Genomic DNA, 18,324 nt, shown 5'->3' on the forward strand with positions numbered 1-18,324 from the left:
CACATTTCACTGGGAAAGAATCAGTGGTTAATGCTGAGCACCCCTGGGAAGTGCTGAATACCTGCAACACCAATGCAAATCAGTGAGGGCTTAGGGGATTCCTGTCTTCACAGGATCAGACCCTTAGGCAGTAAATTCCTCAGGGGAACGCCCTTGGTGATTTACAAATACATAGAGAGAGATCCACAACTTTGGCTTCATAAATAATAAAATACTGTTTGAATCTCCTCTTTATCCAGCTACTAAATGAGTAGTTAAAGTTAGAACATAAAAACTCAAGCCTGAATGAGTCCTTTCAGCCACTACAGTTCTAGAAATGACTAATAATAATAAGGAAGGGTGTTAACCAAATAGTGTTGAATTAGTCATTTTTCTCACTTTAAACAAGGTTAATTCCAGGGGTATTTTATTATTAGCATTAACAGTAGTATTTCTATATTACAGTAAGCATGCAGGCTGCACCCGATTGTGCTCTATACTATCTAAGCACTTAGTAACAGAAAGTCCCTGCCCCAGAGAGCTTACAATCTAAATAGAAAAGGAGTACTTGTGGCACCTTAGAGACTAACCAATTTATTTGAGCATAAGCTTTCGTGAGCTACAGCTCACTTCATCGGATGCAGCTGTAGCTCACGAAAGCTTATGCTCAAATAAATGTGTTAGTCTCTAAGGTGCCACAAGTACTCCTTTTCTTTTTGCGAATACAGACTAACACGGCTGTTATTCTGAAACCAATCTAAATAGACAAGACAGACAAAAGGGTTGCAGAAAAGAAGCATTGTACCCATTTTATAGATTGGGGATGGAGCCCAAGAGAAAGTGACTTGCAGAGGGGTCACACAGAAAGTCTATGGCGGAGCTGGGAATTGAACCCAGTTATCCTGAGTCCAGTGCCTTAACCACAAGATCATCCCTCTCCTTCCTCCACTGGAATTTAGCAAGAGTGAAAACGTAACTATAGGGTATGTAAACCAATGACAAAATTAGCTTCTGTAACAAGGGAGGATGTCAGTTTTACACCATAGAATATTGGTTGAAATTTGTAAATAAAGAGGGAAAAAAAGATTAGTATTTTTTTCAGATTTTCAAAGTTCTGACCCAGTCCTTCTCCCTAATGTTTACAAAAGCTTTGCCATTTACTACAGTGGGAGCAAATTTGGGCCCTTAAACATAAAGGTCCTTTCAGTTAACAGTATAGGAATTACAGTGCAAGTTCAGAACCTGTGACCAGTATGAGTAAAACCAAACTTTTCTAAATGTAGGTTGAATTCATATAAAGGTGAACTGCAGAGCTTGAAACATTGGGGTTTCTGCATTTTTGTGTGGTCTTGATTAGGATATTCGGAATGTCAGTTTTGAACTCTAGCTTTGTTTTAGGTTTTTTTCAGAATTCATCAAACTTCAGAGACACAAATATAAGCTGCAGGTGTGGCTTTCTACTGAAGATCAACACCCCCCCACCCCCACCCCCCGCTTCTCTCACATGGCAGCTGGCAAACACCCCCTACCCAGCCTCTTAAGTGCCTCTGCCGCCATCCGTTCCCCTGATTGAGCTGCTTTTTGCCTTCCTGCCCAAAGTGGTGGTGATATAAGAGAGTAGATGAGCAGGTAGAGGGACTTGACTGTCAATATGGAAGGAGGCAAAGGCACTATAGGAGGAGTCTGTCCAAGGACAGGTTGGTGATCTTTACTGAGTGGAGGCTGCAGCTCAGATTTCAGCCTGAAGCCTGGCATCACGGGCCAGGTGTCTGAATTTTGCTGAGCCATATAAAAAAATTTAAAAAACACTGTGTCAAGGTTCCTCCCCCACTCTGAACTCTAGGGTACAGATGTGGGGACCTGCATGAAAAACCTCCTAAGCTTATCTTTACCAGCTTAGGTCAAAACTTCCCCAAGGTACAAAATATTCCACCCTTTTGTCCTTGGATTGGCCGCTACCACCACCAAACAAATACTGGTTACTGGGGAAGAGCTGTCTGGACACGTCTTTCCCCCCAAAATACTTCCCAAAACCTTGCACCCCACTTCCTGGACAAGGTTTGGTAAAAAGCCTCACCAATTTGCCTAGGTGACTACAGACCCAGACCCTTGGATCTTAAGAACAATGAACAATCCTCCCAACACTTGCACCCCCCCCTTTCCAGGGAAATGTTGGATAAAAAGCCTCACCAATTTGCATAGGTGACCACAGACCCAAACCCTTGGATCTGAGAACAATGAAAAAGCATTCAGTTTTCTTACAAAAAGACTTTTAATAGAAATAGAAGTAAATAGAAATAAGAAAAAAAAATCCCCCCTGTAAAATCAGGATGGTAAATACCTTACAGGGTAATTAGATTCAAAACATAGAGAACCCCTCTAGGCAAAAAACCTTAAGTTACAAAAAAGATACACAGACAGAAATAGTTATTCTATTCAGCACAATTCTTTTCTCAGCCATTTAAAGAAATCATAATCTAACACGTACCTAGCTAGATTACTTACTAAAAGTTCTAAGGCTTCATTCCTGGTCTATCCCCGGCAAAGACAAAATATAGACAGATCACATATACCCTTTGTTTCTCTCCCTCCTCCCAGCTTTTGAAAGTATCTTGTCTCCTCATTGGTCATTTTGGTCAGGTGCCAGCGAGGTTACCTTTAGCTTCTTAACCCTTTACAGGTGAGAGGAGATTTCCTCTGGCCAGGAGGGATTTTAAAGGGGTTTACCCTTCCCTTTATATTTATGACACACTGAATTCAGATTTTCACCACATCAGGCTCCAGCTTCCAGTCTTCAAGGCCCTTCCCAAGTCTTCTCCTCCATGCTTCTCTGGTCTTCTCTTACCAGTTCATCCTCTGCCCCTCTGATCTACCAACAATGCCAGCTTTGACCCCCCATTTGTCAACTTCTGCATCTCCATGCCTTCTTCCACTCTGCCTCAACATAGTATGAACTGATCTATGTCATATGCTCTCCTTCAAATCCTTTCTCAAGACCATTTCTGATGACCTGCAAGTTGAGCAACAGCCAGTGTTGCCTGATATTTGTTTACTTTAAACATTTAACTACTTTTTAAATGACTCAGAACCATTAAGTTTTGCACATATCCAGTCTGCATAACCACATAAACATTTATTCTTGACTTCCCTTCCCTCCTTTTCTTTCTTGCATTCGCTTGCTCCATCTTCTCTTAAGTTGGATCGGAAACTCTTCCAGACAGGAATCATGCATTCCTATAAGCTTGGGCAGCATCTACCACACTGCAGCTTTTTTGATGCTGTTGTGATAGAATAATAAAAAATAAGGAGATTCCAGAATAGGATCTGAGCTATGAAATGCAAACTGAAGTTCTCTTCCTTTCATAGTTAACTGATCACCCCATCAGTATGAGGCCTTATTGAAAACATATTTTAAAAGCCGGACAGTTAAATAAGCTTTGTTATTTTTAAACTATCAAGATTTGTTGTTTTTGCCTCCAAGAATGTCCCAACGGGGTAGGTAATTTATACTGAAAGCAGAATTCTACCCAGGATATATCTTTTCCATTCATATTCTAAACCCATTTACCATCAAAGCAACACAGCCTCTTGTGTCTCTTGCCAGACCCTCAAGATATTATATTCCTATTCATGACGAGGATGGAACTCCTTAGCAATAATATAATCAGCCTTTCTTGCCTCTTATGATTATTCCTAGTTTAATGCTTCCATACCAATTACCACTTCCTGCCCCCACTTCTCTACAACTAGGGACTTATTTTCCTATGCTCAAGATATTTAGAGAGTCTGGGCTAGGGGACTTATACTTGTCAAAATTGTCATCATAGTGTATTGGAGACAAATGTTGACATTCTTTCCCTTGTTGCCAAGGAAAGGATGCCCAGAAAGAAAGAGTAGAAAGGGTTGCGCTACGGTCCATGCAGATGATTGTAATCAATCTGAATTCAGAAGGCATAACACACACCAAGACTCATAGCTTCACGCAAACCTTCTACTGCACAGGCACCAAAAGTGTGTGCAATGTCACTTTTCTGAACATGTAATTGTGCAGTCTAGAACTGTTTTCACACTTTTACTAATGCAAGAATAAAATCAGCTGCCAAACAAACTCACAGCACCAAGGTACATAATGTTTTTAAAGTTCTCTCTGTTATCCAGACTTCTTTGACATTTAAACAGCCTGAGCCTCAAGATTTGAATAAAATATTCATAAGGGTGTTCACTTTACTTGTATCCCTGGCACACCGTCATTACATAATCCTGAGTTCTCCTGCAGTGTCCTGGAAAATCGTGGTCATTTCTATAAAAGGAAAATCAAAGCATGATCTTTTTATACATGAGCCTCTTTCCTCTTACTGTTTTGCGGATTAAAGATGTACACTAATAAGGCTGTGCATCAGGTATTCACAGATCATGTGTGATTTTATTGGCTCAGAGACCTAGAAAGAGGAAACCAGAGCAGGTGTCAACCAACATTCAGGCCATGAACTGAACTGGCACAGGCAGTTTCTCTGGACAGGAATGGAGTAAACATAGCGTGGTTTCAAGTGTGTGCTCTGGAAACTATGCAGGAGGTTAAAATTGTTTTTATAGGGGGTTTTTGATGTCAAAGGTGCATCATAAAAATGCCACATTGGTTCAGTATGCTTCACTAAGTTGCGTACTCGTTGCAAGGCACTAACATATTTTAAACAGTAAATATTTTTGTGCAGAGCTAGCTATAAAAGTAGATACCTTGTCTATATGCTTATCCCCAAAAGTACAATGAAGCTAAACCACCCTGCTTAACCTAATACTCAAACTTCTAGTATATTATGTGAGTTGAGAACATCTTTACTGTGCTCTTCATTTCTCAGGGTTTGAGTCAGATCTGCACATGTATAGCAACAAATATGGAACTTCTTCATCTCAGAAGATGCCACCTCTGCACCACAACTGTACCTATGGCAGGATGTGTGCCCTCCAAAAGGTGCATTAGTACAGATACATGTATCTGACACATCTCAAAAGGGGCATAGTATGACCTACCCAGCAGTAATTTATGTACATCTCTCTGAAATTCACATATCAGTGGCATGTTTTACAAGCATAATATAGTCCATATACTCTCAGAAACACACAAGTTAATCTCACCACATAGCCCAATAGGGAATGGTCAGCCTACATATGATTTCTATCATTCTTCAGCTCTGAGTTGTGTTCTCTTTTGGGCAATTTTAATCTATTAATGACTTGTCCTAAATGTGACCAAGAATATTAGTCTTTTGTGATGTGTAACAGCAGACCTGCAGCATCTTGTACTGTATTTTTCTGCTGAGGCAGCTACCTCTCCTAGGTGATGACATGTCAGTTGAAACGGCTGTTTGTGACATGCCTTTCACTTCAGGACACACACATGTTGCAAACCTAACAGTTACATGTTGGGCTACATGTTGGATGCATGTGTCGGGCTGTCTGGAGTGATTTGTGCGCTGATATGTAACAGTCTGCCCTGAGGTTGGCACTCACATTCATGAGTGGTCTGCCAGCATAACAGGGTAACTTTTAAGGTCTATTTGCATGCAGAATAAGGTTTTTCCAGTGGTCTTTGGGTTACTTTTAAGCAAAAAAAGTCTTTAAATAATTTTCTCTACACTCTTTAATAATTTAACAAAGAATTTAAAAAACTTGCTTCACTTTCTAAAAAGAAATTACTTCGGGGCTAAGCTCTAACGTGGAAAACTTCAGCCCCAAAGGAGAGTTTTTCAGAATGATTACAACCCTGTTTTCAGATACTCAACAAAGTCCCCCTGTAATTGTAACAATTGTCACTATCATAAAAGCTATAATAATGGAATGACTTTAGAATTTTGGGCACAGCTAGTGATTTCTGAGTCAGCCATTTCTGTCATGTCCAAGAAATGAACAGGTCTAAAAAGTATAAAGTCCATTGCATAATAGCAATGAGGCATTCCAGATAACAATTTCAAGATAATCATATCCTTTTATGCCTTTATAACATCACCTAAGGTTTACTATCCTGCCTTAGGGTGAGATCCTGCTCTTAGCAGAGTCAGTGGCAAAATTCCTTTTGGCTTCAGTGGGAGCAGGCTGTAGTTGTTGCTTAAGTACAAGATGAGAGTTCGTATGTTTGGGATCACTAAACTGACCTGCGTCAGTTGTAATGTACTCACAAAAATGGCAAACGCAGCGGAAAGCTAAAAATCCTTTAACACCAAGTGGATGAAATTCTGCAGCCAGTCTCGATATATATTTTTTTAAGACCGAGCCTATATACCTGGTGTTCTCTTTCAGCTACAGAACAGGTTCTAAAGCTGAGTAAGGGAATGCATTTCTGAAGGCCTTGCCATTTAGATCAACAGAGAATATGGACAAGAGTTAACATTTGTAGGGAGAACTATCATGAAAATCGTTGTTTTTACACAGTAATACTGTTTCATTGGAACTTGACATGGGGATGGGTTGATGGCTCACTGGGAATGCCACAGATGCTAAGAAGCAGGCTCAGCTCTGGGAGCAAATTGGAGTTAGCCTCACAGTGTCCTACATTGGCCTCTGTTGATAAAGAGCTATTTACCTGGAGACAAAGGTGTTAGAAGCACAGATTTTAAAAAGGAATTTTTTTTTTCCTTTGGGCTGCTGGAAAGCAGGTTTTCGGCTGAAAGCAGTTAGAGTTTTTTTTGTCTCTGCTTTGGGGCCAGAGCAGAGACAAAAGGGAATTGCCTTTTGTGAGCTGGAGTTTTCTCTACCTAAAGGCAGGGTAGTTAACCTCCTGCAGGGAAATTCACAAGTCTTCACAGACCTGAAGAAGTTTTTTTTTTCCTAAGAGCAACTAGAGGGGTTTTCTGTCTATTTGCCTGGAGACAAAGGTGTTAGGTTTTGTGTTTGTTTTTTTTAAGGATTTTTCTGTAGGATGACAATCACTATCAGAGAACATAGGTATCCAGTTACAGCACAGCAAAATTTTACAAGCCAAGTTTTTTGTTTGTTTTATTTCTAACTCTCGGTTGTAAAGTTAGTTACAAACAGAGAGGCAAACATGACAGAAACCAAGATACAACACAAATTGGAGTTAACCAGACTGGAGGCAGTGAAAGAGGCAGAAAAAGCCCTAGAAGCTGCCCACAGGAGAGCTATGGAGGCAAAGGACAAAGAAATAGAGGCAGCGAAAGAGGCAGAAAAAAAACAAGAGGCTGCCCACCAGAGAGCTATGGAGGTAGAAAAGAACCAAGAGGCTGCTCACAGGAGAGCTATGGAGGCAAGGGAAAAAAACTGGAGGAAAAGGAAAAAGAGAGGAAGCATGCACTGGAGATGGAGAAGGCAAAGGCTCAGCAGAATAGCAATCCTTCTCCAGGTACCGCTTCACATCCCAGGCAATGATACTGAGGCCTTCTTAGAAAACTTCGAAAGGGCCTGCACTGGGTACAGCATCTATACAGACCAAGACATGGTAGAACTGAGGCCGCAGCTCAGTGGACCCTTAGCTGAGGTGGCGGCTGAAATGCCTAAAGAACACATGAACAAGTATGAACTGTTTAAAACCAAGGCGAGAGTCAAAATGGGGCTAGCACCCGAGCATTCCCTTCGGCGGTTCAGAGCCCTAAGGTGGAAATCAGACGTGTCATTTACCCGACATGCCTACCACATTGTGAAACATTGGGATGCCTGGATATCAGGAGTGAGTGTTAAATCTCCGGAAGATTTGCCCTTTCTAATGCAAATGGAGCAGTTCTTAGAGGGTGTTCCTGAGGAAATAGAAAGATACATCCTAGATGGGAAGCCCAAAACTGTAATCGAGGCGAGGGAGATTGGAGCCAAATGGGTGGAGGTGGCAGAAAAGAAAAAGCTGGTCGCAGTTGGAGCGGATACCAGAAGGGACAACCTCAGACCACACCCTACTACCAGGGGCAGCCCAAGGCCCTAAGGAACCCTCCAGACAGATTATCGTTCCACCACACCGTTCTCCAGCAACCCACCTCGCCCCAGTGACCCGTCAGCTGGACGATGTTTTAAATGTAACGAGACGGGGCATGTGAAGGCCAGCTGCCCCAAGAACCCCAACAGATTACAGTTCATTGCACCAGAATCACACCAGAGGTCCTCAGGCCCAGATACCCTCGGAGCGAAGGGAAACTGTGAGTGTGGGCGGGAAGAAGATCACCGCTTGGAGGGACACCGGAGCACAAGTGTCGGCTATCCATGCTTCCTTAGTGGACCCCAATTTAATGAACCCAGAGATCCAAGTGACGATTCAACCCTTCAAGTCAGACTCTTTCAATTTGCCTACAGCCAAGTTGCCCGTCCAGTACAAGGGCTGGTCAGGAACGTGGACTTTTGCAGTCTATGATGATTATCCCATCCCCATGCTGTTGGGGGAAGACTTGGACAATCAGGTGAAGGTAGCCAAGAGGGTGGGAATGATCACCCGCAGCCAGGCTAAACAAGCCGTGAGGCCTAGCTCTGTTCCGGAAACTTCTACCAGGACCCGGTCAGAGGTGATGGACCCGGACCCCAGGCCAATGTCTGCAACAGCAGTAGTGGATTCAGTCCCAGAGACCCAGACAGAGCCAGTCCCAGAACCGGAGGAACAACTAGCACCAGAACCATTGCCAGAACTGAATCCAGTACTTGCAACCCCAACACCAGAGAGCCCCACTGAACCTGAACCGGCAGCAGCCGATAACCCTACACAAGAGGCTCAGCTGGAGCCTGAACCCCAACATAGTGCCCTAGCGGAGAGCAGTTCACAGTCAATGGAAACAGCCCCATCCCCTACATCGCTTCCAGAGGGACCAAGCATAGGTCCACAATCCAGTGAGGAACTGATGTCTCCAGCATCAAGGGAACAGTTCGAAACTGAACAGGAAGCAGATGAAAGCCTCCAGAGAGCTTGGACGGCGGCACAGAGCAACCCACCATCTCTCAGCTCTTCTAATTGATCCAGGTTTGTTGTCGAAAGAGGACTTTTATACAAGGAAACTCTTTCTGGTGGAGACCAGAAAGACTGGCATCCTCAGAGACAGTTGGTAGTTCCAACTAAGTACCAGGTCCAGCTCTTGAGCTTAGCCCATGATCATCCTAGTCGCCATGCTGGGGTGAACAGGACCAAAGACCATTTGGGGAGGTCATTCCACTGGGAGGGAATGGGCAAGGATGTTTCTACCTATGTCCGGTCTTGTGAGGTATGCCAAAAAGTGGGAAAACCCCAAGACCAGGTCAAAGTCCCTCTTCAGCCACTCCCCATCATTGAAGTTCCGCCAGTATTAACTGAGTTTTGCAGGGAGCTCAGCTGATTCCTCGTACTTGGGCACAGTGAGGTGAGGTCTTTGTGTAGGGAGGAGAAATGTTCCATTAAGTGGGGATGCAAGGACTTCTTGAACAGGCAGATTTTCACAGCCCCCTGCTGCCAGATCCCAGGTTACATGAAGGGAACATAGGATTTTTTGCCTTCTTCTACAACCTGGGGCACGAGTCACTTGCTGGGAACATCTGCATAGATCTCATTTAATCCGTTCCCTGCCACTGCAGGGTCTTCGGATATTGGTGTCCCTTGGTTCCTCCTGTTCTCTGCCTATGGCACACAATAGTTTAGTCTCCTGAGGGCTGCAATACTTAGGTATAATTCTGGTTGTCAGTTTTGGTGCAGAGATGCTGGGTGGTGTTTAGTGGCCTGTGATATGCAGGAGGTCAGACTAGATGATCTGGTAGTCCCTTCTGACATTAAACTTTGTGACTCTGAGTTTCTGTACTGGATCAGAAATTCACAATTCAGCTAGTCTAGTATCTTGTCTCCAGTGATGGCCAACACCAGATACTTCAGAAGAAGGCTCCAGAAACCCTACAGCAGGCAAATGTACGATAACATGTTCCCCGTGAAGGTCTCTTCCTGTTCCCTAATAATTAGATTGGCTTAAGTGCTGAAGCATGAGGTTTGACATCCCTTCCAAAATTTTTGTTAGCGCTATTATAGCTCTGGATATTCTTGTTATCGATATAAATGTCCAGGCCTCCTTTGAATCTTGCTACATTCTTGGCCTCAACATCTAGTGGCAATGAGTTCCACAGTCTAATCACACATCATTTGAAACATCAGTTTTGAATTTGCCATCTTTCAGTTTCATTGAATGCAGCTTTTTTTTCTTTTTGCTGAGAGAACAGAAGCTCCCAATCTACCTTCTTTATACTATTCATTATTCTGTAAACTCTGATCATATCCCCTCTTAATCTGGTTGCGTTATTACCAGCCTTTTTGCAGCTTTGGAGTTAATAAAAGGAATACATTGGGAAGCAGGCATGCTGGCTGAGGAGTTACAGCATTTTAAGGGAGGGGAGATACCAAAGTAGAAAGGTAAATGCAATAGAAATAGAAGTTCTGTACATACCAGATCCACAGATAGCGCATGTTGAATTCATTATAAGAAGTGGAATGACAGAGTATTAAATGGGACTGTTATCATTCTGACACTTCTTAAAATAAATATAAATTAGAGACGATATAGGAACAAATGGGGTAAGATTTGAGAAGGTTTAAAGAGAAATATTCTCATGAAGCCTGTACTCAAATCTTACTTATTTGTTACCTATATCTCCGACCACACAACATATTCAGTAATGTGGAATCATAGCCTTGGCTTGAGAACTCACTAGAAAAACCCATTGCCATTATTATAGTGTAAATCCACTTCTTCAATATTCTTACATTTAGTTCCTTTCATTCTTAAGGTTCCATAAGCACTTCAAAATGTAAAGTGATGTACAAACTATATATAAAAGATGATGGAACCCACCCCTGAAATGCAGGCACCTCTAGGTTAGAAACAGGCCAATTGTCAAACAGCCCACAGTAACATTACAATTTAGAACAGGAAGTGAACAATATTGCATCCACTTGAAGCTACAGAAGAAATTTAGGGAAGCACACTATAGTTATCCAAGGTGGAATTTGGCCAGAACAGTAGGGTTAATACCCCAGATTGCCATGGGTTCTTTAATAATAGCTGAAGGACCTGTATGAACTGATCAAACTAATTTACATAGGAGTGGGGTAGGGTGACATCCTGACAAGCTATTTTTGAGAAAGAAACTTAACACTTTTCAAATATGTAACTTTTGTGGTAAGACATTAATCTGGAGTCAGAGCAACAGCACCACTTATGCTTTCCATTTTACATTTCAGGATAACTTGCTTACTAATCGTGTGCATAGGTCAAAAGAGTTAGCGCAGAGCCAGTTTGAACTGGTTACGGTTTCTCCAGCCAGTGTTAATGTTTCAGCTGTTTCACAGACACTTGGCAGGGGGAGGAGAGCTAGGCGAATAAGCTGCTGATTTGGTCTTTGAGCAACCTTGAGAGGGACATAGAGCAGACAGGAAGCTGTATATGGGTGGTATTAGCAGAAATAATCTATCACCCCTTTGAATATTTGTTCTTCAGTATGTTTAAAGAGGACATCATTTGAAGGTTTGGCAGAGCTGTAACATTATTACCTGACACTGGTCCCCTTCAGAGTAAATGTTCTGATCTGGTGCAACACAGTTGGGAAGCTGCAGTGTTATAACAAAGGCCCTGTATAAAGCACAATTTTCTTTCAGAAAATTGACAGTGTAAATGGCAAAGTATTGAATTTCATTGAGTTTGCATAGAATTAATTTTACAAGTAACAGTCAAAACAGAATGAAAATTCATTCTGTCCTTTAATAGAAAATACCTACTCAATTTCAAGACTTTGTAGACATTTTCCTTTTTTTTTTTAAAGTGTTTAAAAGATCACAGTTTGGGGGCATTTTGACAATTTCCATGTCCTCCATGACATAGTGATTGGCACAAGGGTCTAGTATAACTTGGTAAATGTCTAATCTTTAAGTGCAATCATGTTATAATTGAGTCTTGACACTTATCTTCAATAACACAAGAACTAAGGGGTCACCCAATGAAATTATTGGCAGCAGGTTTAAAAGAAACATAAGGAAGTACTTCTTCAGAGAATGCACCGTCAGCCTTTGGAACTTGTTGCTAGGGGATATTATGAAAGCCAAAAGTATAACTGTGTCAAAAAAGAATTAGATAAATTTCTGGAGGATAAGTCCATCAATGACTATTAGCCAAGATGGTCAGGGACACAACCCCATGTTCCAGGTGTTTCTAAAGCTTCTGCTTTCAGAAGCTGGAACTGGATGACAGAGGATGCATCACTCGATATTGCCCTGTTCTGTTAATTCCCTCCGAATCATCCGGCACGAGCCACTCTTGGAAGACAGGATACTGGGCTAGATGGAGCATTGGTCTGACCCAGCATGGCCATTGTTATGTTCACTGGTTGCAGAAAAAGAATTCAGTTTGCGTTCACATAACAGCTTTTTTCTTTTTTTTTTTTTACCATACAACTAAAGAATGCATGAATGTGAAGCAACAATTACTTTATTGCCTCTGCAATCGGTGATTGAAGCAGGGAGGGGAGGGTGCTTAGCTTACAGGAAAATAGAGTGAACTGGGCCGGGGGGAGGGGGGGGTTCCATCAAGGAGAAACAAACAGAACTTTCACACCATAGCCTGGCCATTCCTGAAACTGGTTTTCAAAGCTTCTCTGATGCGCACCACGCCCTCCTGTACTCTTCTAACAGCCCTGGTGTCTGGCGGCGCGTAATCAGCGGCCAGGCTATTTGCCTCAACCTGCCACCCCGCCATAAACGTCTCCCCTTTACTCTCACAGATATTATGGAGCGCACAACAAGCAGTAATAACAATGGGAATATTGGTTTAGCTGAGTTTACCAAGTCAGTAAACTGTGCTAGCACACTTTTAAACGTCCAAATGTACATTCTACCACCATTCTGCACTTGCTCAGCCTAGTTGAACAGCTCCTGACTACTGTCCAGGGTGCCTGAGCATGGCATTAAGGGGTAGGCTGGGTCCCCAAGGATAGCTATAGGCATTTCAACATCCCCAACGGTTATTTTCTGGTCTGGAAAGTAAGTCCCTTGCTGCAGCTGTTGAAACAGACCAGAGTTCCTGAAGATGTGAGCGTCATGTACCTTTCCCGGCCATCTCACGTGGATGTTGGTGAAACATCCCTTGTGATCCACCAATGCTTGCAGCACCATTGAAAGGTACCCCTTTCGGTTTATATACTCGCTGCCTTGGTGCTCTGGTGCCAAGATAGGGATATGGGTTCCGTCTGAGGCCCCACCACAGTGAGGGAATCCCATTGCAGCAAAGCCATCCACCATGATCTGCACATTTTTCAGAGTCACTACCCTTGATATCAGCAGCTCCGTGATAGCATTGCCTACTTGCATCACAGCAGCCCCCACAGTAGATTTGCCCACTCCGAATTGATTCCCGACTGACCGGTAGCTGTCTGACGTTGCAAGCTTCCACAGGGCTATTGCCACTCGCCTCTCAACTGTGAGGGCTGCTCTTATCTTGGTATTCTTGCACTTCAGGGCAGGGGAAAGCAAGTCACAAAGTTCCATGAAAGTGCACTTACGCATGCGAAAGTTTCACAGCCACTAGGAATCGTCCCAGACCTGCAACACTATGCGGTCCCACCACTCTGTGCTTGTTTCCCGGGCCCAGAATCGGCGTTCCACACCATGAACCTGCCCAACTGACACCATGATGTGCACATTGCAGGGGACTGTACTTTGTGAGAAGTCTGTCCATGTCCTCATCACTCTCGTCACCACGCTGCAGTCGCCGCCTCCTCGCCTGGTTTCGCTTTTCTTGCAGGTTATGGTTCTGCATATCCTGCTGGATAATGCGCACAGTGTTTATAGTGCTCACAATTGCCGCGGTGATCTGAGCGGGCTCCATGTTCCCAGTGCTATGGCGTTTGCGCTGGAAAAAGACGCGAAATGATTGCCATTGCTCTGACAGAGGGTGTGGCGACTGACAGCATGGCTTACAGGGTTGGCTTACAGGGAATTAAAATCAACGAAGGGGGTGGCTTTACATCAAGGAGAAACAGAATGGCCGCCTCAAGGATAGAACTCAAAACTCTGGGTTTAGCAGGCTGTTGATTTCACAGAGGGAAGGAGGAGAAAATGAATACAAAACAAATCTGGTCTATTTCTTGTTTTGATACACTTCATCTATCTTTATACATCTTGCTCGCAGCAGACGGTGCAGTACGACTGCTGGCCATCATCATCTCCTGGCTGTTCATTAGAAGACGGTGCACTAGGACTGCTGGCAGGACTGAATCGCCATGAGATGAAACTTAAAAGGGAAATGACCTGGCTGAGTCACTCCCATGTTTGCCCAGGCGCCCCGACCGACCTCACCGAGGTCGGCTCAAAGAGCACTGTGGAGTACGGCGACGATGGCTACCAGTCATACTGCACTGTCCGCTGCCAAAAGGCAATGAGCTGCTACTGTGTAGCAATGCAGTACCACGTCTGCCAGCACCCAGGAGACATACGGTGAGCTGAGCGGGCTCCATGCTTGCCGTGGTATGGTGTCTGCACGGGTAACCCAGGAAAAAAGGCGCGAAACGATTGTCTGCCCTTGCTTTCACGGAGGGAGGGAGGGAAGGGGGTTCCTGACGATATGTACCCAGAACCACCCGCGACAATGTTTTTGTCCCATCAGGAATTGGGATTTCTACCCAGAATTCAAATGGGCGGCGGAGACTGCGGGAACTGTGGGATAGCTACCCACAGTGCAATGCTCTGGAAGTCGGCGGTTGCCTCGGTACTGTGGGCCACTCCGCCAACTAAATGCCGACTAAATGCACTTAGAGCATTTGTGTGGAGACACACATAATCAACTGTATAAAAACGCTTTCTACAAAACCGACTTCTATAAATTCGACTTAATTTCGTAGCGTAGACATAGCCTAAGTCTGCAAAACCTTCCTCAAGAGAGACAGCCCAGCTATGTGGGTGAAAGGTCACGGGCTGGTCTGTGCTTAGAGTATGATAAGTCTATCTTCAACCAGTGTTAAGAGAAGTGCAGTTTATGCCAAGCTATGTGCTCCTAAAGCACTCAGTTTTACTTCCAATTCCTAATGTTCAATAGTGGACAAACTCTGATCTCTTAATATCTCTGTGGTTGCCAGAATTGACCTAGTTCTGAACTTATTGGAGAGAGAAAGTTTTCCTAAGTCCCTCTGCTAGTGTTCAGCTTTTCGGTGTGTATAATGGGGCTGAGTGAAGGAGGAAGGCCCCAGAGGGGTCAATGTTAACCATGTGTTTTAATGTATGCTGCTTTTTAAAATAATTTAAATGAATATGCATGTTATGTCTAAAGGGTTTCTTCAAACTTCGAGGGTCTCTGTTACTAGACTAATTTCTGTGTGGAGAGGTCTGACTACAGGAAAGGAAGTATAGCAGGTGTGTCTAGGGATTATAATGCTAGTTTTTACAGTCTGGACCATCTGTCCTCACTCCACTGACTTCAGTAGCAGAGGGTTTTGCATAGAGAGAGACCGGAACCCACAGATGTGCCATCCACAAACTTCTGAGAGTTAAAATCCATATCTGAATTTTGTAGCTCAGACTCTTATCTAGTTCTAGGCCCAAGCTTTGAGCTCCTGAAATATTTTGTTGGGGGAAATACTGCCGACCCTAAATCATTTTGGGCAGGAAGAAATAGGCTCTTCCATTGTGAAGTAATTTTCAAAAACTGAGTTAAGAAACAAATATGCCTTTGGCGGAGGGTCCTCCCTAATCCCACAGCAGTTAATTGCCAGATACAGTTACCCTATGCTGACCTAAATGAACAGTTGCTGATGCACAGAGATAAGCGGACATTTGGCAAGTGGAGATGCTGTATAAGCTGAAGATGTTTACAAAAAAACTATCCATTTGAGTTTTAACTATTTAAAACATGGGGGGACCATTGCTTCCCAAGTGAGAAAAGAATAAGATGGGTAAGGAGTTTTATTAGAGTGTATTACTCATAATGGAGAGGACCAAGTGTAGCGCTTGGAGACCAACTATTGTAAGTGTAACATTCAGAGAGCAAATACTTTGAGAAGGGCTCAAGATCTGGAGAGGACACTTGTTCTTAGGATCCATGAGTGGACAGCTTGAATGCAGCTCACAGGTGGCATTAGTTCCAAAGGAGACATAGATGCTGGAACTAGGGGTGCTGCCGCACCCCCTGGCTTGAAGTGGTTTCCATTATATACAGAATTTATAGTTTGGTTCAATGGCTCTCAGCATCCCCACTATACAAATTGTTCCAGCAACCCTGAAAGGAGAACAAGTGGATTTTTGAGAATCCTAGAAATTAGAGATGGGAAAGACTTAATAAACCCCCATATAGTGGATCCTCCACCCACTTACAGGGTTGCTGTCCACCGTAAAATCCTTGGTGTTTTGTTTTCTGAGCAGTCGTCCACCACTACCTGGATGTGATACTAACACACACTAGAGCTAAGCCATCTTCCTAAAGAATCTAATAACTCAAGCCACTGAAGGGGGCCACTGACAGCTCACATTTGGCCCCCTATTGAGAAATCATAGACATGTTTCCATTTCTTTTTAATCCCAATGTCTATAGCATTTTTAAAACAAATACATTCCCTTATCCACTCCTCAGATATGGTTTCCAACCCAGATAGTGCAGCACTGTGTTAATATGTGAGAACCGTAAAGTGACATTGACTAAACTGTGCAACATCAAGAAATGCAGAAAGTAAGCAAGCAACAGCAATAGAGAAAATATGACTATAATTTTAAAAATTTTTCAGATTTTGTAATCTAAGATGTTAGTAACAAAGGTCAGGAAATGTCTTTATAATATATTTTTAACCTAGCAGTGTCCCTTTAAAGTTAATCGTTTTTGTGGGGGAGGGGGAAAGGGAGGTGTTAAAAGCTTTTTTAGAAGCTACAGGAAGATGGATAACTTGGGCTCCTGTCCGCCATACTGAGCCATTATGCTTGTTGGTGTGTGGAATGTGAGGAAAATCATTTAAAGGATAATGAGAGATCAATGGAAAATACAGCACGTCCAGTAGGTTATATCCTCCATGGAAGCAAGAAGAGCAGGAAAGGTAATCTCTTTGGATTCCCAAGTATCAGCCATGCACTTCCCAGACGCATTGCTGTGCTTCCTCATGATCAGTAAAGCATTTCAGTGTAAGTTCTAAGTGGTGTCTAATATTATGTCACTGTCTTTTCCTTAGACAGGAGATGGTGCCACAGCCAGGGGAATTCCCTATCGAAGACAGAACCGTCACAAACCAAACCTGACATCAACTGATCTGCCAGAAGAAGAAACAAAAAGAATCGCCAGGATATTTTCTGCACAATTGTCCAAAAAAGAACAGCAGAAGTAACCAGAGTAACTGTGTAGAGAGGAACTGCTTTAGTGCTCATGCTCTACATTTTGGGGAAACTATGACACTTTCAATAGGAGGGGGAGAGGAAATTACTTTAACTCTCCTGACTTCAAAAGAAAAATGTCATCCTACCTGCCCCCACCATGTCAGCAGAGAACCACTCTCCTAAAAGAGAAGTAGATTCTACTCTCAATGATTTAATGTGTGTAATTGCCCCTCATTTAAATGGGAGTTAACTACCCATGTCAAACAGGGAATCTTAGATGCAGAATATCCTCTATTCCCCTGGGTCTGTTGGAAGTTGAGGGTGCTGTGCATCTTGCAAGATCAGATCACTGGAGTAAGGCACTGATAGACTTTAGTAACCTGAACAGTGTCATCTCATCTGTGGGAAATTCGTCTTATTACCCTTTTTTGCCTGCTAGATAATGGAACATCCCATTGTTTGGGAACACTACTTTTTTCTTGACACACGGAGGGAAAGTTAGAAGCTGTTTCAGTTTTAAGAAAAATGAAATATCCATTTATTTTTTTTCCCTGAGAGAAACTGCATTAGAATCCTTTGCAACAAGACACACAATTGCAGTCTCCATGCAAATGTGCACAGACAACCCAGACTTGGGAAGCTGCAGTCACTGTTTTGTATGCTAATGACCTTTTTAAAAAACATGTTGATTTGTAAGACAAATCTGTTGCCTTGAATGCTGAAGTAAGGCTTATTTTTATATGGGTTGGGTAGACTGTAAGTAAAATGTACAGATACTGTAAAATAAATTATCTACGCAAGACTGTTTTGCTAGTAAGTATGGAATTTTGTGGACAAATTATTTTTCTTATTTTTATTAATTTATGTAGTCATTTCTAATTTTAAAAAAATCACAAGTTTCAAGTGTCTCTGGATAACTGACCTAAACACAAACCATGCTAACTTATTTTGAATGATAAAGTTTGTTTCAGTAAAATAAAACTTGTATTTTTATGCCTTCCCTCTGTTTAAGATGTTGTTTTAGAAATGTTATTTGTCACATGTTAAAAAGTTAGAGCCTGATCCTGCTCCCA

The 18,324-nt window shown here is 42.8% G+C and overlaps 1 protein-coding gene across 1 annotated transcript in view; it reads left to right on the forward strand.

Annotated features, from left to right (window-relative positions):
• The window catches only part of C2CD3 (C2 domain containing 3 centriole elongation regulator), a 90,059-nt gene extending 71,978 nt beyond the window's left edge, over positions 1 to 18,081 (forward strand). The window contains exon 33 of the mRNA XM_074954779.1: positions 17,110 to 18,081. Within this exon, the coding sequence (XP_074810880.1) occupies positions 17,110 to 17,262 (153 nt within the window). The 3' untranslated portion in view covers positions 17,263 to 18,081. The remainder of the gene's footprint in view (positions 1 to 17,109) is intronic.
• Positions 18,082 to 18,324: the final 243 nt, after the last annotated feature.

Source organism: Natator depressus, chromosome 1 (genome assembly GCF_965152275.1).
Source record: "Natator depressus isolate rNatDep1 chromosome 1, rNatDep2.hap1, whole genome shotgun sequence".
NCBI lineage: Eukaryota > Metazoa > Chordata > Testudines > Cheloniidae > Natator > Natator depressus.